Source organism: Uranotaenia lowii, chromosome 2, assembly GCF_029784155.1.
Source record: "Uranotaenia lowii strain MFRU-FL chromosome 2, ASM2978415v1, whole genome shotgun sequence".
Classification (NCBI taxonomy): Eukaryota; Metazoa; Arthropoda; class Insecta; order Diptera; family Culicidae; genus Uranotaenia; species Uranotaenia lowii.
Window position 1 is genome coordinate 354,682,541 of NC_073692.1, and position 22,963 is coordinate 354,705,503.

At 35.9% G+C, this 22,963-nt stretch overlaps 1 protein-coding gene across 1 annotated transcript; it reads left to right on the forward strand.

The window, feature by feature from the left end:
• The first annotated feature begins 6,421 nt into the window (after nucleotides 1-6,421).
• LOC129748932 (thiamine transporter 1-like) lies at nucleotides 6,422-22,502 on the forward strand. The gene is made up of 2 exons (XM_055743739.1): nucleotides 6,422-7,052; nucleotides 21,029-22,502. The coding sequence occupies exons 1-2, from the start codon at nucleotides 6,539-6,541 to the stop codon at nucleotides 21,916-21,918; spliced, it is 1,404 nt and encodes a 467-aa protein (XP_055599714.1). The 5' UTR covers nucleotides 6,422-6,538; the 3' UTR covers nucleotides 21,919-22,502.
• The last annotated feature ends 461 nt before the right edge of the window (nucleotides 22,503-22,963 follow it).

Below are 22,963 nucleotides of genomic sequence, written 5' to 3' on the forward strand. Positions count from 1 at the left end.
GTTGAGAATCAAGGGCCGGTTCTTCAACATCAGCATCATCAACGTGCACAGCCCTCACCTCGGAAGTACCGGTGACGACAAAGACGAATTTTTCGCGCAGCTGGAGCGTGAATACGACCGTTGCCCAAAACATGATATCAAGATCGTCATCGGGGATTTCAATGCTCAGGTCGGCCAGGAGAAGGAATTCAAACCGACAATTGGAAGGTTCAGTGCGCACCAGCTGACCAACGAAAACGGCCTCAGACTTATTGATTTCGCCGCTTCCAAACGAATGGCCGTACGTAATACCTTTTTTCAGCACCGCCTCCCGCACAAGAACACCTGGAGATCACCGTACCAAACGCAATCACAGATCGACCACGTTTTGATTGACAGCCGGCACTTCTCGGACATCATTGACGTCAGATCATGTCGAGGCGCCAACGTCGAGTCAGACCATTATCTGGTGATGGTGAAGATGCGCCCAAAACTCTCTGTAGTGAACAACACACGAAACCGGCGCCCACCTCGGTTAAATATCGCACAACTGAAGCAACCTGAGGTCGCGGCAGACTAATACCGTATTTGTTTATGCCGAGTGTTGCACTAGTGTTGCACTGGTGCACCACTAGGTGCTGTCAAACTGTTTGTTTATTCGGACGGTGTTGCACTGGTTTTGACCTGGTGTTGCACTGCCATCGGGCGGTGTTGCCCCGAAAATTTTGTCAGTGTTGCGAGAGAGCGTGTGAGTGAGCGAGGTAGCAATACACTGGCGACGATTTGTGTTTGTTTTTATCGGGTACGGTGGAACACTCCACGAGTGGAGAAAACAAATAGGGCTAGGTGGGGTAATTATGAACAAAATTTCTTCATTTGGCACACTCACAGCCACCATATGTTTATTTCTTATCATAAATTCTGAAAACCTGCCAATATTGAATGTTTCCGTGCTCTTCATCATTCTTTAGAGCAACTTTTTTTTCTTGGTCGCAACCCACGTCCTTGAGACGTCTGTTCATAATTACCCCGTCTGTTCATATTTACCCCCCTGTCTAGGGGGTAATTATGAACACGGATTACGGACTTGGTATACAATTTTTGGAAAGTAACAGTATTCATACGTTACATTTACTCATAGTACGCAATGTATGGTGATTTTTTACTTAAAAAATTATGTTCATAATTACCCCAAAACCTGTTCATAATTACCCCGAACGCTGTTCATATTTACCCCGAAACTTGTCCAATACGATTTATATAGTGTCAGAAAATCTCAATTCAACACCGAATAATGAAAATAATAAGCAGTAATAAGAAAATGGGTTGTTTTATAAAAACTCAATTCAATTCATGTATTTAACTTAGAAAATAAACAAATGTAATCAAAATTTAGAGGTAAAACAACGCAAAAAATAGCTATTAAGTGTTCTTTTGTATTGATTTTTTCTATCTTTTGTTTCGGTAGTTAAATTTTTTGTTGCATCTTTTACGTTTTGGTTGGTTTCTTTTTCTTTCGTATCTTTATGTCGTTGCAGATCATTTTTATTTGATAAGACCTCTCCATACGTGTGAAATTTCAGGCGAGTTAGGCTACTCGATAGTTTTTACATCCGTTTTAAATGTCCTGCGCAGTAAACATCAAGTTTTCACTTAAATGTCGTAGGTTAGGCTTTTCACGTACGTGCGAGATATCATGAAATTAAAGCTTATACATATGCAGAAAATTCTAATTTTTTTGAAAGATGGTTGTTTCACAAAAACACCCATTAAAATCTTCTTGGATCAGTGAACAGTCATGTTTTGCAAGGCTTGTCAATTCTGTATGATCGACTGTTTTGAAAAAAATTTACACTAATTAATTTTTTTATTACCTGTACGAAATTTCACATTAGTAGCTCCATTTTCTCAAAACAAAATTATTACTGCAGAAGTTTTCATCACCAAACTGAAAGAGAAAATCTTCAACCAAAAGATTTTCATTTTGTACTCAATTTAGAAAAAATGAATTCGAACAAATAAAGATTGAAAAAAGTAACTAAGTATAAAAATAAGACTGCAAGAAAATAGATTTTGGATCTTTGTTATCCGAATGTAACTCATAAACAATTATTCTTTGCTGTAATTCTAATGCTCTCAATAGCAGCACGTTGTCCAAACATACAAGAAAATTTATCTTTTTGATCTTTGTTTTGTGGACTTATTCATCTATGAAATTTATCATGGTTTTTCATATATTTTACTGTTGACCAAAGAGATTTAAAGTTTATAATAATGTTAATTTTCACGCGGTAATGAATAAAAACTCGAGCAACAAACCTTTTGTTATAAAATGGTGAATTTCATTTTTAGTAAAATTAAAAATTTCTTCAAGTCTAGTTTATAACCTTGTTATTTATCAATACAAAAAAACTGGTTTTGGAAGGACGTAAAACCTTTATTCGGTGTTAGAAAACTATTCCTGGAATACAGGTTTTCGGTTTCGGTATTACCGGTCAAATTATCCGTGCGCACCACTCGCTAAACCTGAAAAATCATTTGACTGCTTTTTTTTTCTATCAACAAAAAGCAAGTTTTTATCACTATTTTTTTTTTAACCATAATTAGGACTCGTTTAAATGCTGATTTAGCTTTTTTCAAAATTTCTGTTTTATAAACTTTTTTCACTCTTGAAGTTTTATAAGGTTTTGATAAAATTGTGTTCAAATCTTTTTTTCAAAGACTGAAAAGAGCTGGCATAGCTTTTTTTTAAATCCAAATCTCATTTTTGGAAGAAAAAAAAATCAATTTCTCAAAAATTCAAAACTTAACACATTGCGGACTTAATTATGAAATTTATAAAATTGGGTCCAGTAAGTTCCTGGGATATAGAATGCCGAGTGTTGATGTTTCCTGGCTAAGATTTCTTCACGGTCCTGTGTTAAGATCATACAGAAGTGGGGCGGGGGTATTTTTGTGAGATATTTCTTACAAGGGGAGGCGGGGGAAGGGGGTCTGGAAATGCTTGGGTTATAAATGAATGGCCCCCTAAGTTGATGAATAAAACATTTAACCATCAAAAAGTCAAAGAATTGTCAGGAAATGTGTGTTCATAATTACCCCATAGGACGAAAACTATGGGGTAAATATGAACACTCATCTGTGAATCAGTAGGAATAAAATTTTTTTAATTTTTTTTCAAAATCCAGACAAAGCATCCTAAACTGGATGTAAAACAGATGATAACACCATTCCAGCTGGATTTCCTAAGATCAGACAATCAAAACATTGAACATTGTCGAAAACGATTTCCGTTTCACGGGGTAATGGTTTTTTAAAACATCTGAAATGATATCATTAGGGTTTGAAAACAGATCGGAAACAGCTTATAGCTATCAATCGGATGTTAAACCACCACGTTTGGAACTTTTTGTGTTCATTCAACCCCCACAGCAGCGCGTATGGCACTTGTTCGGAATTACCCCGTGTTCATAATTACCCCACTTGACCCTACAGTATAAATACGCGCAATCGGTCGAAGCAGCGCTGCCGGCAGAGGGTGAGCTTGATAAAGCCCCTCTCGAGGACTGTTGGGATACCAACAAGACAGCCATCAACAGTGCTGCGGAGAACGTCATCGGTTATGTGGAGCGATCTCGACGGAACGACTGGTTCGACGAGGAGTGTAGGAGGGTGACGGACGAAGAGAATGCCGCGCGGGCGGCAGTAGTGCAAAGAGGCACCCGTCGAAATGTGGAAAATCACCGACAGCGGAAGAGGCAGCAAGTCCGACTTTTCCAGGAGAAAAAGCGCCGCCTGGAGGAGGAGGAGCTCGAGGAGCTGGAGCAGCTGCATCGTTCCCAAGAAACACGAAAGTTCACTTTGTCTATCTCGGCTCACTGGTGACCGCAGACAATGACACCAGCCGTGAGATCCGGCGGCGAATAATCAGCGGAAGTCGTGTCTACTATGGACTCCACAAGCAACTGCGGTCGAGAAGATTTAGCCCTCGCACGAAGTGTAACCTGTATATGACGCTCATTAGACCGGTTGTTCTCTACGGGCACGAGTCATGGATATTGCTCGAGGAGGACCTGCGTACACTCGGAGTATTCGAGCGACGAGTGTTAAGAACCATCTTTGGCGGCGTACAGGAGAACGGAGTGTGGAGGCTGGCCGGATACGCTGGGCGGGACATGTTGCGAGAATGCCGTACGACTGTCCTGCAAAACAGGTGTTCGCTTCGAATCCGGTAGGAACAAGACGAGCGGGGGCGCAACGAGCGAGGTCGTTAGACCAAGTGGAGCGTGATCTGGCGAACGTGGAGTGCCCGAGAAATTGGAGAACGGTTGCCATGGACCGAGTGAATTTTAGGAATAATGTTCGTCAAGTTATGTCGTGAGACGGAATACTATGTAAATAAAATAAAATAGGTGGTAAAACTGAATAGAAAATAATCGAATATCGATTTTAAGTGTCATGTCAGTGTGATCCCAGTTGTTTTCAAAATATCTCGATATTTTAGAGCTCACAGCAACCCCCACCCCCCTAGAAGTATTTTCGAACAAATTTGTATAGAAATATCAAGGAATATTTAAAGAAGGTAGTGCCAAGGCAGCCCTGCCTTAGTATTGGTATAGACTGTGACCTCACAATCACGAAAAATTTGTTTATTTACTAGGAAATATTTCTTTTTCGTTGATAATTCGAAGAATCTGCTGGAAATTTTCAACTTGGAAAACATGTCATTCTAGAAGGGTTCTTGCTCTTCAAAATCGTTACAAAAAAGTTGGATATTCGAGTAATTTTCAATGAAATAGACCATCGAAGTTTGAAAACATGGTGGATTTTCCCTACTCAAATTTGCAAAACTTTAAAATTAGTTCAGTCTTCCATGAAAATGTTCAAGTCAGTGCAATTTTTCGAAAACAGCGCTGTGGCAATCTTCGTAATGCATAGCGAAGAAATTTTTTCTGGACCCTCTCTATCCTTTCGATGTGAACGGATTGGTAAGGTGCCTAAACAGGTGCAGCATATTCCAGTACACTTCGTACTAACGAGCAGAATACTGTTTTAAGAGCATAGGGGTCTTCAAAACTCAGTGTATTTCGGCGAAGAAATCCGAATAAGGCAAACGCTTTTGCTGTGGTTGTCGAGATATGTTGTGCGAACGAGAGCATTTGATCGAAAGTAACTCCGAGATCTTTTATCGTTGAAACTCGTTCCAAGGTGGAGTCCCTGAGCGAATATTCGTATACAATTGATGCTCTAGTCCTGAAAAAACTTATGAATTTACACTTTGCAACATTCACTTCCATCCCATGCGTATCACACCATAATAGTAATTTGTTCATATCTTCCTCAAGCGCAATGCAGTCCACTATCGAGTCAATGACTCTGTAAATTTTTAGGTCATCGGCGTACAGTAGTTTAGTCGAGTTGAGGTAGGTAGCTATGTCGTTTATGAAAAGCACAAAGATAAGCGGCCCTAGGTGACTACCTTGTGGAACACCGGATGGCATGTCCTTGAATTAACCTTGAAAAAGATTTATTTGGCACAAACCAATTATTTACGCGTTTCTAGTAAACTAATTGACCTATTCTACAAAATTTGATTTTTTATATCTGATATATATAGAATGTTTCTGTAGAAGAGATTGAGAAGACTTGATCCTTGGGGTGAGTTGATATCTTAGCTACACCTCGAAGCCGGAATCTTATACAAAGATAAAATATTCTAGAAAAATATAGCATTGGTGCAAAACTTGTTCAATTGTAAAACTTTTGTTGAAAAATTTAACAAATTCTAAATTATTCAATTTTATTCCAATTCAAACCTTTTTAATTATAGTTCATTGAAAAACAATACATAGAATTTAAAACGTTGGATGAAGTACAAATAAAAAGGTTTTGATCATTTCCCGAAAAGACCGAGAAGCCATTACATAACCTTAAAATCATCCCAGTCGGAAAATTATTCGGAAATTCACTTGTTTCATTTAATTTTGTTCGATTTAACCCTAGTTTATCTTTGTAACTTTTAAAGTAATTTAACACGAAATGTGTTTGTAGTTTACAAATTAATCATTTTTGCTCTCAATAAAACATACAGTGGCTCTAGAGAGTAAATTCGACTTTCCTTGGCGCCTTCAAAGTATCACTTGTTTAAAAAACGCAAAGTACCCGTTTAAATACAAGCATCCTCTCCCTTCTTAGAAACATTTTAGCCCCAATCATATTTAACCGGCAAACAGAAACGAAACTTTTGCCAGCCGCTGTTTAGAACTTGTTGTATACAAAACAACACTGCCGGCAAACAGCCTCAGCATCAACAGCAGCCGCGTAAGAGCAATTACTCCAGGAAGAAGATGATCGACTTATCTGTTCTGAACCTGTCGGCACGAGATCTTCAATCTACTGCGACTTGAATCAGCCACCACCACCTTTAGTCGATCGTTGGACTTCAAACAGAACGGAATATTTCACCGGTGGCGAAGCTTAGAGCTTAGGGCGAGTGATTAAGACTATTCAGAATAGGTGGTTGAAATAATAAACAGTTGGATTAAAACGTTTATGAAAAATGGATGACACATGGCGATCGCAAGCGATCGTCCTGAGTGTTTTTGGGTTTCTGAGGGACTTCCGGCCGAGTGATCCATTTATGGTGCAATTTTTGACTGGAAAGTGGCACAATTTGACGTCGCAGGAGGTGAATCAGGATATTTTCCCCGTTGGGACGTACTCGTACGGGACCCAGCTGGTGATCACGTTCCTCATAACGGACTACTTCCGGTACAAACCGTTGCTGGTGCTGGCTGGGATTGCCGGGATGCTGCATTGGGCCACCATGATCTGGTGCACCGGAATTCGGTGGCTGCAACTGTCGGAAGTTTTCTATGGGACGTTGAAGGCGGCTGATGTGGCCTTTTGGTCCTACATTTATGCGCGGGTGGATCGATCGCGGTATCAGAAGATAACGTCCTATACGAAGTCTTCGTCGATGGTGGGGAAGTTTGTGGCCGCTGTTGGATCTCAGGCGTTACTTTTTTATGGCTTGGTGGATTATTTGGATCTGAACTACGTTACCATGGGAGGTGAGTTGCTGTTGGGGGTGACGGATTTTTTAAAGGATGAACTATGGAAGTAATTTTTTAATAACAACTTCAAACTAAGCTGCAAAAATCTTTCAAATCTTTTTAGTTTAAAATTTTTCTTCTCCTTCTTAGCCGATTCACATAATTTCAAAAAATTCTTATCAAAATGTATTAAACTTTACTTTATTTGAGTATGAAGTTTTCTTACATTTTTATGTATATTATTTGTTGGTTAATTGTTGGCAAAAGTATGTTGACTTGAGTGTTTTGGCAAAGTAGCGCTTTTTTATACAATTGTTTTAATAACTTTAAAATTGTGTAAATAGCTCATTTTTATGTATTAAGATGAAAGTTGTGAAACCGATTTATCAACTGATATTTATGGAAGTTTAACCATGATTCAAACGGTAGTTTCAAACTGTTTTTAATGTTTCTTTTACAATTTTTTTTATTTTTTATTTTTGTGTTTTTTGTATTGTGGTAGTCTGAATTTCAACATTCATCCTGAATTGTGATTCCCAACAAGAATTTCCAATTTGAAATTAAAACATAACACTGAATTAACTTGGGTGTTTAGGATTTATATTATTTTTTTGCAATTAAATTTTCTTTTTTTAAATCCTAATTTCGAGGTTATACTTTTTTTTACTCCTAAAATTTATCAAATTTAACTATTGTTGAATAACCTTTTCAGGCTGCGGTCTGTTTATTCAGCTTGATATGTAACATTTTACTTGGTTATCTCAAAAGTTTGTTGTCCCAGTTGTAAGTTTTTTTTATGAAGCTAATCCGCACAGACGCGAAGCCGACACACCTGCGAGTGAACGGTATTACGTTTATGAAAAACATGTGGTTCCAACTTTTGAATGAATGAGAACGTTTGATGTTTTTTTTTTCATAAATGGTATTTGTTAAGCTGATTTGTAGACTAAGTTCCGTTTTCCGAAATTATTTCAATTTAGAAGTATTGCAAAATAACATTCAAAGTGACCTTACGAACAAAATTCTAGAGTTTGTCTTGATTAGGTCGTATGAACCACCTTGCGTGTTTCGAGAAAATGGCTGTTGAAATTTTGAAACACGTTTTTAATTCTAGTATTTCAAATAACTCTAAGATTTGTCTGGAAATTTGGTATGCGATGTAGAAATCTATGAAGAAGTTGCTAGTGTATTCGTTGTGACCATTAGTTTAGTTATATCCGTGAAGATGTTCTTGCGACGTTTTGCATTAGCTACTTGGCGCATACGTCGTTATGTAAAAAACATTTTAACTTGATTAGATTTTTCTCAATTTTTGTTATTTCCATCGAAATTAGTGGAAAACTTAAATTTAACTTAAAAGAAAGCAGAAATATTACCTGGAAGTACAAAGATGACGACCGGAGCTGGTACCCAAGTGATTATCGGAATCGGTGCTACTTAAGACTGTCCATCGGCAATGTTCGAGTCGACAAAACATTGCTGGCTGCTTGCTGATGTAACTCCGATGATCGTTCAAGGGGAGTTATCCAAATAGCTAGTTATTTTGGCTGCCTTTGTAAAAAAAAAATATAAATCTCATATTTTTTCCCAGAATAAATCAACATTCAATAAACTTACCTTAACATACTGAAGCCCTTTATTGTACCAAGATAGCTAGAACATTATTGATTAAGATCTCTGACTGAATTTTCCAACTTTCATACACTTTCCGAAGCACCTTCTGGAAAAACGCAAAAGGTCGCTAAAACCACTACGCCGAACTGTTGTTTTGCGTCTTATTGCATGCACGGCAATTTAGTGCGATGCAAATAGTCGTTAAAACCAAGCTACACTTCAAAATGAAAAAGTCATTATACGTCTTAAATTCAAATCATGTTCTAGAATTAATTTATTGATCAAATGAAACCAAGTTTTAACCTAACGTAAAATACATTTTTTTCAATCGTTTGCAGTGAATAACTCAATTTTGTTTATGTTGGTTCATACGACCTAATCAAAACAAACTCTAGAATTAATCAACTTTTTAAACAACTCAATTTATTTACATCACGCCTGAGGTTCACAACCCAGAAAATCGACCCTATCGATCAACCTGTTACTTTTTAACTTAATTAGTCATGATAGGAACACAAGTGCAACATAAATCTGTTAACATAAACGCAGACCAAAAAAAACCCTATTTATCTAAGCGTAGTTGAAGGTCTCTCACAGATGTTGAACAACGCGCAAACATGCTTTCGCTACAATTCGAACAAAAGGCGAATGATTGCTGGCATTAGGGAAATTATTAGTATCTGGTTATCATACTAGACAATGTTCTATTGCATAACTCGATCAATGAATTGAATTAAATTGATTTTTTTAACTACCAAAGAATAAGTTCACAATTCGAAATTCCGATGCTTCAATCTGAATGTTAAATTCAAAGTTCAACATGATTTATGAATTTTTTCACAGGTAATTTGAAAAATTTAAAAATTCGGAGACTTGCCATAAATGAAAATATTTTCGCATTATTTATCAATGAAATTGTTTGATCTCTTGAAGTCGGTTGTTTGAGTTAAGTAGTTTCTATCCTAATGCCAAGTTAGAACAATTAGAACCAGATGCATCATTCGAAGCAGCGATGATTCGCAACTTGTTCGAATATCAACAGAAGATTGTTTGCGACTTGTTCAGCATTGTGGGTGGGATGCCTTCGACTAGGCCTAGTTAAATATGTTTTTTTAAATTGCCGATTATGATCACAAAATCATGTTGCTGTCGTGTTATTATCGTAACTAAGTTAACATGTAGCTAGAGGTTGATTGATCTGGCTAAATTTCCGTCCTTCAGCTGTTGCCAACCTTAGATAAGTATGTTGTTAAAAAACGAAGTTATTTTAGAAGTTGTTGAACGTTTTATTCAAGGGTCGTTAATTCATTTCTGTTTTGATATTGCTTTAATGTCTACACACAAAACTTTCGAGGCCGGAATTTAGCAAAATTTTGCTCAAATTTGACCAGCTAGAAACTTAGCAATCAATTTAGCAATATTTTTTAACTAAAATTTTAGCAAACAGGAAAAAAGTTAGCCGCCGCAGTTTTTACTCAAATTTCTAGCAAAAACCGGAGAAAAAGATTTCCCGGATCCGTAATTTAATGTTTTGTTATTTTTTCTCTGGAGAATCAGGGGAATGTTTGATTATTGAATAGAATACACAAATTTCATTCACTTATTATTTATTTTTCATATTTTTAAATTTTATTTTCACACTTTTCGTAAAATGGAAGTTCCGATCCTGGGAACGCATGCCACCTTCATCAAAGAAAGCACCGGGGTGTTTGCCGGATGCAGCTTGTTGAAATTCCAGTTGTGGTTCTTCTTCATTGCCGGACTGTTGCGGGTTTCATGTTGCAGTTTTAACCTGGTAGAAAAAAAAACAAACACACAAATTAGTAATTAAAAAATTGAAGAATCTGAACACATTAAGATCGGACCTTACCTGTAAGCATTCGGTGTTGATTCAGCTACAATTTCGTCGTGGAGTTGGCCACCACAAGAACCACCACCAACGAACATCCGGAACCGCACTTAATCGCGACAGCTTTTTGTTTTTCTCCCAACTGGCGCGGCGGCTGCTGTCTGTGAACAAAGCGGCTGAAAAACCTTCGTTTTACTAAAATAAAGTAAAATGACCTTTTTTATTACTAAAATGAAGTAAATGTAGCTTTTTGCTAACTGAACAGTAAAAAAATATTTTTGCTAACGGAAAGTAACAGCGAAATTTTGCTAAGTGGAGCCCCGAAAGTTTTGTGTGTACCGACAATAATGATTCTTATTCAGGAATCGATGATAGAACTTTTTCGATCTAAAAGTCTGAATGATTAGTAATTTTATTCCCTATGCTAGTCAATTTGAGAAGCAGTTCTAACACACGTGCTTAATCGTTCAACTAACACATGTTCCTACACAGCAATTTTTTTTTTGCTGGAAACCAGCAAAATTTTGCTGGTTTTTGTCCCGCTGACATTCCACACACAAAACTTTCGAGGCCGGAATTTAGCAAAATTTTGCTCAAATTTGACCAGCTAGAAACTTAGCAATCAATTTAGCAATATTTTTTAACTAAAATTTTAGCAAACAGGAAAAAAGTTAGCCGCCGCAGTTTTTACTCAAATTTCTAGCAAAAACCGGAGAAAAAGATTTCCCGGATCCGTAATTTAATGTTTTGTTATTTTTTCTCTGGAGAATCAGGGGAATGTTTGATTATTGAATAGAATACACAAATTTCATTCACTTATTATTTATTTTTCATATTTTTAAATTTTATTTTCACACTTTTCGTAAAATGGAAGTTCCGATCCTGGGAACGCATGCCACCTTCATCAAAGAAAGCACCGGGGTGTTTGCCGGATGCAGCTTGTTGAAATTCCAGTTGTGGTTCTTCTTCATTGCCGGACTGTTGCGGGTTTCATGTTGCAGTTTTAACCTGGTAGAAAAAAAAACAAACACACAAATTAGTAATTAAAAAATTGAAGAATCTGAACACATTAAGATCGGACCTTACCTGTAAGCATTCGGTGTTGATTCAGCTACAATTTCGTCGTGGAGTTGGCCACCACAAGAACCACCACCAACGAACATCCGGAACCGCACTTAATCGCGACAGCTTTTTGTTTTTCTCCCAACTGGCGCGGCGGCTGCTGTCTGTGAACAAAGCGGCTGAAAAACCTTCGTTTTACTAAAATAAAGTAAAATGACCTTTTTTATTACTAAAATGAAGTAAATGTAGCTTTTTGCTAACTGAACAGTAAAAAAATATTTTTGCTAACGGAAAGTAACAGCGAAATTTTGCTAAGTGGAGCCCCGAAAGTTTTGTGTGCAGCAAAATTTCCAGCAATTTAAATTGCTGGAAAAATCAGCAAATGTTAATGCTGGTTTCCAGCAATTCAAATTGCTGGAAAATCAGCAATCCAGATTGCTGGAAACCAGCTATTTTTTTTTTTCAAAACAACCGGCTGTATCAAATTTATATTTCATTCAAAATTAAATATTGAATACTGGCTATGCATATAATGAGCAATAAGAAACAATTACTTCCTTCCATTTTTCAATAATGTTTGTATTTATTTCCAACAACTTTTTCTAACAATTTTACAACAACGGCTCTGGAGTGGCAGCTTTGGGCCTAAGTGTTGATCATTCGCCACCTGAGAAAAGTATTCTGATTAGTATCTTTTATGAAATATCTACCTGCCAAATAAAACCTAACCCTTGCTTTGATGTCTGATTGCTAGAATATAGAGGAAAATAAAAATAAATATATATATATATATATATATATATATATATATATATATATATATATATATATATATATATATATATATATATATATATATATATATATATATATATATATATATATATATATATATATATATATATATATATATATATATATATATATATATATATCCAACCAAAATTCGTAAAATAGAGTCTTACCTTGCATCAGCATACGAAAACAAACAGACTCCAATTTGACAACTCGATTGCTGATTTTCCAGCAAACTAGATCAATTGCTGAAAAGTCCAGCAATTTGGAAACCGATTGCTGATTTTTCAGCAAAATTGACAAGAACACAACCGAATGCTGAAAAATCCAGCAATTAGAAAACCGATTGCTGGTTTCCAGCAAAAATTTGGATTGCTGAACGTTTCCAGCAATTTTTTTTGCTGGAAATCGAGTCAAAAATTTACTGTGAATAAACGAATTTCCTGTTTGCAGATGTATTGAATCGTTCTCCTGTGAAACTGTTCACTGCTAAAAACTTATTTACATACATTTACATAGCTGAAACCCAGCCAAATTTTGCTGGATTTCATCCCCTAATTTTCAGCAAAATATCCAGTTATTTTGATTGCGGGAAATTAAGCAATCTCAATTGCTGCAAATCAGCATTTTCTTTTGCAAAGAAAAATAACCGAAAAATTTTGGATTCTAAATAAGATTGTTGAATCTCAACAATATTGGTCACTCTAGAAGCTAATGGTAAACAATATTGTATTCAAGCTTGCGAAGGAGTTATGTTTAAGTCATTTGCTGAATGTTGCCAGTTTCATGTTTTGAATGTGTAATTGTTCCATGTATGCGCGGGAAAAAGTGTAATGAAGAGTTATGTTACAATAAACGGTCTCTTTTACAGTCAGACGATCACGAGACAAGTTGTCTTTTTTTGTATCCGCAATGGTCATCACACAACATTTGGTGCCGTGACCAGGATAGCAAAGCTTTGCTATCTTGTCGAATAACCCTGGACATCGAGCGACCCTTGATCCTGCCTGGTAACCCTAGACGTGTACCGGATGTCCCTTTCCAGAAAGTAGGTAACTATTTGTATCCTGTTCCTAATCGTCAGTCGTTATTATGACCCAGTTCCTGCTCGCAACGACTGAAGTAGCTCTGTGACCCAAATTTGTTTGATACGACCCCGATCAGCAATTCGACCCAGATGGGAAGTACTGGTTGGTCCAATGCCAGCCATCTGGGTTTCTGCCGTACTGACTGCCAGTCCGTACAAGCTTCCAACAGTACCCACTGCAGATACTTTGGAGGCGATTGCGCCGATTGCTGATCAATTGGCTTTGATTCCCACTCCAGCAAAACACCGTACCCGATCAACAATGCGACCCGGGTGGGTGGTACTGGTGTTTATGATCAAACACCAGCCATCCGGGCTTTTGCCGTACTGGCTGCCGGCCAGTACTCGCTTGGAAAGTACTTACCATGTATGTACCTCCAAGTCAGTGCGCCCATTGTTGGTCATTTTGGCAAAGGAAACCTCCATCAACATCAATCCCGTGTGTCTAAAATATTTCCGAAGAGGGCCGACTCGTCGAAATTCCGTTGGAGATTTCAACAGCATCCGATCTCCAGTTCCAATGTTGACAGAATCCTGGATCCAGCAGCCGTTCGTGCAGTACCTACCAGTTCCGATGGTCCGAAGTCCCATTTCCACCAATTGTTGAGCCAGCTAAGAGTTTCTATAGTTAGTTACGGTATTTTACCGCAAAAGGAATTCAGTGGACTCTATTTTGCTGCAGATTTTCACAAGTGCATGAAGAACAAAACAAAGCTAGGGCCGCCAGTTATAAAACGTTCGTTTTAGGTGGCCAGTATGTTGAATCTCAACAATATTGGTCACTCTAGAAGCTAATGGTAAACAATATTGTATTCAAGCTTGCGAAGGAGTTATGTTTAAGTCATTTGCTGAATGTTGCCAGTTTCATGTTTTGAATGTGTAATTGTTCCATGTATGCGCGGGAAAAAGTGTAATGAAGAGTTATGTTACAATAAACGGTCTCTTTTACAGTCAGACGATCACGAGACAAGTTGTCTTTTTTTGTATCCGCAATGGTCATCACACAACAAAGATTTTAAATTTAAATTTCAATATTAAATGATAGTCATGATAGTCAATTTTATTAAACAAATGGTTAATTTTTCATGAGCGACATTTATTTTATTTTTTTTTATAAAAAAAATTAAATATATTTATATTATCTGCCAGTGGGTTTGCCCGCTTTTTGCCAAGTAATGGACTTCATGCTACATCTGAAATAAACAAAAATATTGATCTCTTTAAGGAAACACTTAATCTTCTCGTAAAAAAAATTTAACCTTTTGTTAAATTCATCGCTGGAATATGGAGGCAAACATTTCTCGCGTTCAACGAAAAACTAATGAGCAAAAAACAAAAACAAATTCGAGTTTGACAGATGTATTGCTGGTTTTTCAGCAATGAGGATCAAGTGCTCAAAAAATCAGCAAAACGGAAAATGTTTGCTGGATTACAGTACATGCAAATTTCCACCATTATTTTTGCTGGAAATCAAGGCAAAAATGTACTGTGTACATTAAATAAAATATTTCATTCAATTAGAAAACTCTATGTTCCAATGCACACGACTTCAGCTTATAATTTCTTTAAATATTGGCAGTTTTCCATTGAATTCTTACTGTAAAAAATGAGAGTTCAATCAAAATATAATCCGTTTGTCTTCTATCTTTGCTTGGAATTAATAATACAATGAATTTTGAATTCACATGAGACTAAATCTTTATTCGTGATTTTGAACTTACTTTTTGTTGATAAATCAGGAAAGGATTTACAAAAAATATGATGCTGAATTTAAATGGGGATTATGAATAAACTATAAGGCAATCAGATATCTTTTAGGATATTTGAATCAAAATTTCGATCAGTGCAACTATTTTAAAAAAACGAGCAAAATGACTTTGGTAGAATACAGATCGAGAATTGAGTTAAATCAAATTTGGGTAAAATATTGTATACAAGCAAAAATCTATCAACCTGACCTGAGAGATAAGGTATTAATTTATGTATGTTCCGAGATAAGATTTTTAAAGCAAATATAATCAGTAAAATTGATTCAAAGTTAGGAATATTCCGTATGAACTTTTATAAGGGAGTAAGTTTTTTTTTATTTCGATTACACAGGGAAACAGCATTTTTAGCTGTTTTGATAATTGATCTTGAACGATTTTGTTGTCCTGAATTTAAACATTTGTCAGATTTGGTCTATCACCTCTAGTTTTGATTATATGGCGTGAGGAAATTTTAAAATAGGTCAGTTTTGAAAAAAAAAAAATCGATCTTAGATAACTGATAAACGAATAGAATCACTTAATTATCCTTCATTCAATCCAGGAAACAGAACTTTCCTAGATGTTCTTGGTTCAGAGATACAAAGCTTAAAAAAACTCAAATTTTTAAAAATCTTATTAGATAAGATTACACCTATTTCCGACATCGTTAAAGAAAGTCTCTGAGTATTTAAATTAAAGATTTTAATTTATTTAACAACTTTGTTGAAGACTGCGAAACGATTTGACTCAAGTTTTTAAAAGTATCAAAAATTTAATTAAGTTAAATCTTTTTAAAAAGTTCGTCGAAATTCCCGTTTTTTTGCAGGTTTGAGAAAAATCAACAGAAACAAAACTTCTATATCTTTTTTCTCAGAAGTCAAAATTACAAGCGGCTTTCGGCAAAGTTGATCATTGAGTTCCCAAGCAACCAAAAGTCTCGTTGAAATGGTCAAACACTGCTTATAATCATCCAAATCAATGTGCTGAAGTTCGTTTTATTCAGCCAAAAATTTAAGTTCCTATTGAAACTTTGAAGTCCCATTACAGATTTGAACGGCCTTCTGTTCAGCTCACAAGTAATCGTTTAATCAACAAAAAAAAAAAATCTCTCCAATCCTCACTTAATTCGGTCACCACCAACCTACGTGGTGCTGCCGATTTCTTTGGTTTTCGGATTAAACCCTTTCCCATGATGGTCAAAAAATGCTAAACGAAAAATTCAGAATCTCAACTCAAATTTCGATGAATGACTAACAATCTCGACTCAGAGCCTTGATATGTTATCCCAGGTCAATAATTCTACTACAGCTTTTCAAAAAAAATCTAACTTGTTGATAAAAATTTAGTCCCGAATATCGAATTCCGATAAGATTAAACTAAGCTTGACAAATTGCCCAGTTTTTGCCCAAATTTTTGCACTTGCATTTTTTGCAAAATCAAACAAAAGTTTAAATTGAGACATTAAAATTATGTACTTTGCGCCTAAATTTATCAAAATTAATGTGAACGATGTTTTTAAGCTTAGAATAGGATTTAAATTGATGCATTCCGATAAACAAAAGTCAATGGTTTTTATTTAGGGGGCATCCATAAATTACGTAAGGCTCCTAGGGGGGGGGGGAGGGAGTAATCTTGAGCGTTACGAACTGTGACATAGAGGAGGGGGGGAGGTATGCTCATCGTTACGTAACGATTTTTTCTTGACAATTTTAGTTAAATTGCAGCTTTATGGATGTCATGCTATTCTCGCAGAATAATTAGCAAACCAAAATCAGTTTAAAATTTGAAGCTTCAACAAGATTGAAAATGGTTTATAAGTTATTTCCTCTTTTTTAAAGATTCTGATATAGACTCCATAAAATATGCGTTGGATATCCGTGAAACAATCGTTGGAAAGCTGAATATTAGGTGCATTCACCCCCAAGAACTCAATTCAATCTTTAAACGGAAATTTTAATATTTTTTCTCAATTGATATTATAAATGCAATTTTGGTTATTCCCACAAATATTACTAAGTGGAGTTTTTTTTGCATTTTTTGCATAAGTTATGCTCCTGGAACAAAACAAGGTAGATCATCAGTTAACAAGCAGATAGCAACTAGTAATAAGACAAATAATTTATTTTATCAAAGAGTTATCATCAATGAGTACTAAGAAGCGATTTGGATAGATACTAATTCCGTTTTGAGGAACGTTAAAAAAATTTATGTTAAAATATTTTTTTAACCTCGAAAATCATTATTAAAAAATATGAGAAGATGGGGGGGGTGGCTAATTGTCAGCGTTACGTAATTTTCATAAGGGGGTACGTCGAAGCGTTACGATTTGTGACATACGGGGGGGAGGGGGTCGAAAAAGTGCATTTTTTGCGTTACGTAATTTATGGATGCCGCCTTAAAACATTTGATATTGGCAGATATTTAAAAAAAAATCCCGGATTTGTACGGCCCGTATAGATACTTGGAGGAAAATATCTAGAAAGCATTGGCAAGAATAATTCCGGGTTTTGAGGTTTAAAATTTGTTTATAAATAATCAATAAAATTCGATGTCTGTTATGAGAATTCGGATTCTGTATCAAATCCAGTTTATCAGTTTATTGTTACTAAACTTCAGTTTGGATCATCATTGAAAAAAATCCTGACTCAAATCTCAGATTTGCATTTCAAACTTTTATGTTCGAAACTTATCCTTTCGGAATTTAAAAGAAAATAGAATATGAAATATAAAACAGAACTTGATCTAAAGAAGTTTCGTGGTGATCCAGAATTGGAAAATCTGAATTCAAATATAAGATCTGATCCATCTGATCCAAGTTTCGCTTTTTGGCTCATGATTAGTATGAATTATTGTTTGTAACTTATTAGATTCAAAAATCGTATTCAAATTCGGAATTCAGATTACGAACTCAGATTCAAAATGCAGTATTAAAATATCAATAAAAAAAACATGAATTTTAATTACAGGCGACTCATAATTTTGATTAAGGATTCAAAACTGAAATTCTACATTCAATCAGAGTTAGTTTGAAACACAAACCAGAAGAAATCATCAATATAAAATAAAATTTTGATTTTAGTGGAAACAAAATTTTATTTATGTTTAATTCAAGTGATAACATATTTTACTGGTTTTTTGCTCAACATTAGTTATAAGGTACACCGGGGCAAGTGCAAACGATCAACTTTCCTCTGTTACAAAAAAATTTAAAAATATTTCTTCTTCTTGAAGTTGTTGTTTATGCCCCAACAAACAATCTGCAAAGATAAACTAAACTTTCTTGATTACACAAGTGTGTTTTTGTTTTGCTTTTTTTGGCTGCAAAAAAGGGCATTCAAATCCGATTTTTCGTTGAAAGGTGAGTGTTTGGGACTGATATTCAAGTGAAAGCAGAAAATTTATGAAAAAATGTCAGTACACCCTGAAAATCCTGAAAATAATATTCACTCCTGTCAAACCACACTGCGGGGCAAGTGAAAACGACACTAAAGGGGTAAGTGCAAACGCACCTTTAAGCCATGTAACATCAGACATTAAAAAACAATCATCTCAAAAATGGTTCAGCATTAGATTAGAGTAGTCAGAAGGGGTATCCAAAGTGTTGTAACTGAAGCGGATATTCAAAATTTCGTAATGCCTTGGCAAATGAAGGTCTTTTGCTACTAACAACAGTCTGCTAAACTGGAGTTCCAAAAAGTATTTAATATTGCAGAAAAACAGCAAATATATCAAAAAAAGTTGATAAAACATACCGGAACATGTTAAATTCGTTTGAGTAACCATACACTGACACATCTTTGAATAAATTTGGAAAAAGCATTGCATTTGCACTTGCCCCCATATAAACGTGGCAAGTGCAAACTTAGAAATTTTTTCACAAAAGTGCTGTTGTTTTTATCAACATTTTTTAATTTTTCACTTTCAACGGGAATATGTTGAGAGCTTTTTTAGTGATGCAACGAACGATAATTGATAATTTTTGAAGATTTTCATATTTTTCTAGGACATGTGAAAGTTGAACTATGGTGAAAACGGAATAATTGAAATTTTAATTTTTATGTCAAATGACTTAGAAATGCATGAAAAGTCGAGAACTACTGTTATCTAAAAAACAAATTTTTGATCAAAAATCAACATTAAAAAATAGACATACACCGTCTTAGCCGATTTAGGCTTTACAGACTGAATTAATGACGTGGACAAGTTAAGATTAACATTTAACACCCAGTATCGAGATGGGAATCGAGCCCATTCATCAGGGGACCAGCGTTTAGCGTCTTATCACACTAGCCACTCGACCACCGAGACGTACTTTCTGGGGAAAGTTTTCCAAAAATCCGGAAGTCCCAAAAAGTCGACTCTAATCCAAATTTTTTTTTCGAGATATCATCAGATCTCTACGTTTCATGCATTTCAAAGTCATTTGGTATCGAAATTAAATTTTAGATTTTCTAAATTTCCTTTGGTCTCCCCTTTGATAATTTTTGAAATTTTAAAGTCGATTTTTGACAAAACAAAACTTGTGCGAGATAATTCCAGATTTCGACGTTTTATGCATTTTAAAGTCATTTGGCACCAAAAATCTCTAAGACACGAATGACATGAAAGTGTTAAAGTGTCTCTAATTAACCCAAAAAAAACCAAAAATCTAATTTCGATTTATTCTTGTTCCCCCTTCGGTGTTTTTTTGAGGGTAAAAAAAACAAAACTTTGAGTGCTTTGAGACACCCCTAAATCAAGTCCGATTTAGCTGAAACTTTGAACAGATCAGTTTTTTGGACCAATCTACAAAATGTAGGTAATTATGGTCAGTTTTTGAAATTAGGATATTAATTTTTTTCCCATACATCCATTTTGCAGATTTTTTTTTCTCCAGGCAAGACATGCTGAGTGTGCTACTGGATGTAGAAAATGCAAATTATAATGCTGATAATAATTCTAAAAAAATCTCAATACTGTTGCATATATTGAGGGGCAATAAAGTTTCGATACATCGAATATTTCGATACTATTTTAGGTATTTGGAAGCCCAAGTGAACTGGAAGTCGTTACATTCTGGAAAAACCTGAAGGATCATTTATTAACACAATTTTATACATGCCCCTATCCATTTTTTGTTGGTAATGAATGAAAGTCTCCAAAAAATGTGTCACAATTTAAATCAACTTTGAATTTGGACTTTCGTTCATTCGAAAATTTTGATTATTTATTATCATTATTATTTATTATTTATTTATTGCCATTTTATAACGTAAGATATAATCTTATAAATTGTTACAATGTCTTATGTTGATGTGTTTTCCTGGCTAAATTTTTGTTTTAAAACTGTTTTTTATGGAAATCTATAGCTTTTTTGCTATCATCAGAGTAAAAATCTATGGAAATTCAAAGTCGAAGTGACAGTGCGCGTGCTTTCTATTTCTATACAACTACGTTATGTACTGTATGTTATTTTTTGCTTTTTTTCAAAATATGTATAAGGTGAATGGATAATATTCATTCTCAGTTATTACCACACTTCGACACGTATTTTCTTCTCACTTTGTAGCTCATCACGATTCAACAAACAGTTTCATAAAATTAAGATTTAAAGCATTCCTTCTAACAGATTAAGTTAGGTTCAAACTACCATGTACCTTTCCTAATCGCTAATATGGTGTTTAGAAATTCATAATTAATCTCCAAGCGAGGCTATCGTGCGAACCATTTGTTCTGTAGTCAAAAGTCAACTGATAGCGAACATCGTTTTTTAAACAGTTTACCTTTAAAAAAGACAATTGACTTAGCTATCTCCACCGACTAACGTTTCATTTGTTTTGTTTTCACCTTTCATTCACAGTTCAGGTCGGCATAACCGTAATTGCCCTGTGCCTGCCGGCGGCTCCCAAGAGTATCTACTTCAATAGGAGGGGATCGAGTGAAACGACCGGGGAATCAACGGTTACAACTACGGCAGAATCGGCGGATGATGTTGTGGATCCACCGAAACCAAAGGACCTCTCGGCGTTGGAGTTGTTGTGGTTTCACGTGAAGACTGCTTATACGAATTGTACGGTCTTGAGGTACAGCATCTGGTATGCTTTGTCAAGCTGCGTCTACTATCAAACGGTACTCTACGTGCAGGTTTTGTGGCGAACGATCGGATCAGCTGAGGCCGTCCATTGGAATGGAGCCGTTGAAGGTTTGCTGACGTTGTGTGGAGCTGTCATCACTTTTTCGGCAGGATATGTCCCTTCTAAGGCGTTGAAGCTTCGGAACTCCCTGGCCGCCTTGAGTTGGATTTCGTTTGCTCAGGGCGGAATTTTACTGGCGGCGGGGTCAGCTCGAAGTATTTGGGTGGCCTATGGATGTCACATTCTGTACAGTATACTGCATTCTTTTACCATGACACTCCTCAGTTCGGAGATAGCAAAGCACATTTGCAGGGATAGTTTCGGACTCATATTTGGCATCAACGCCACCGTGGGATCTCTGTTGCAGATGCTACTCACAATAGTAGCCGTTGATGGTGCTGGTCTGTTCCGGATTACCATTAATTGGCAATTTGCCTTGTACGGAGCTGTGTGCTGGAGTCTGGGAGTGCTTTTCTGCGTATTTTGGATGATCGAGCTTAAAAGTTGGTGGCGATGTGTGTTCTTCGTACTCAAATCGAAGCTAGGATCCAAACAAACCCTCAAGGTTACAACAGTTCCTAACGAAGCCAAGAAGTCAACAGTTCTTAGCGTTTAGACGGGAGAAAATACGAATCTTCGAGATACCCTCCGACTAAGGATTCTTCATGAAGTTCCACCTAAGAACATTGCGACACTGGTTTCTCTAAACAGCTGAAGCTCTACGTTTTTTCTAGAGCTTGCAGACCATTGTGGCGTACACCTGTGCACGGATTTCACCCCGTGGAATCCGTCATGTCATTCAAATGTCTCACCGCACAAGACTTCGAATACGTGATAAGATCCGCCTTATAGAGTTACACTGTTGCAGCGGCGCAGAGATGTTGGCACGTGAAACGTGGCGATCCTTCTTTAGAATAACAAATCATGACGTTTGCCATTACCTAGTTAGTATTATTAAGATGAGGGAAATATTTTGACAGTCTTGTCAATCCCTATCTGCGATGCAATCGAAGAAAGAATAAAGTTATACCTCCACGAGCCAGGCTCAATGTTACCTATGTATACAATGTGAACCAGTTAGAATCAGTTATTTAGAGTACGAAGTTCACTTTGCAGTATGCATGTGGAAAGCAGAAACAAAATTAATGTGGCGTAACGTGTTTTTGACGTTAATCTAGCGAGCAAATAAATGTAAATAAATCGAAACTGTAGTATTTTTCAATTACTTCACGGGTTATTGAAAGCACTTTTATCATTAAAAACGTATATTCTCGTTAATATCCTACAATGTAAGTAATAAATTAAGTTTCATTCACAATTTTATGAAAATCAAATTTCTGGCTGCAGTGTACAAATATCAATTCTTGTTAAAAATTTATGCTTTCCAAAAGAGCAACATGTGCGAAAAGTTGTTTATGTAACAAGTTGCAGAATTTGGATTTTTTCAGCACGAGTCTTAAATTTATCTAACTTGCAAAGTAGGGTCTAACACTTTCAAAAAATCGATTTTTTTTATTTTCTTATTGTAAAACATTTCAAGAATGTTGTGTCAAATTTTCAAGTCAATCGAAACAAAACTGTAGAAATTATAGGCCTTTATCTCCTCCTATCTAATACTGCAAGAAAGCAAGAGCAGAAACTTCAAACGCGTTTTTCTCGAA

Excerpts from the sequence above, each read along its gene's own strand:
- LOC129748932 (XM_055743739.1), top strand. The coding sequence starts at position 6,539 with ATGGATGACACATGGCGATCGCAAGCGATCGTCCTGAGTGTTTTTGGG. Across the intron at positions 7,053-21,028 it reads GAACTACGTTACCATGGGAG|TTCAGGTCGGCATAACCGTA; the intron begins GTGAGTTGCTGT and ends TTTCATTCACAG.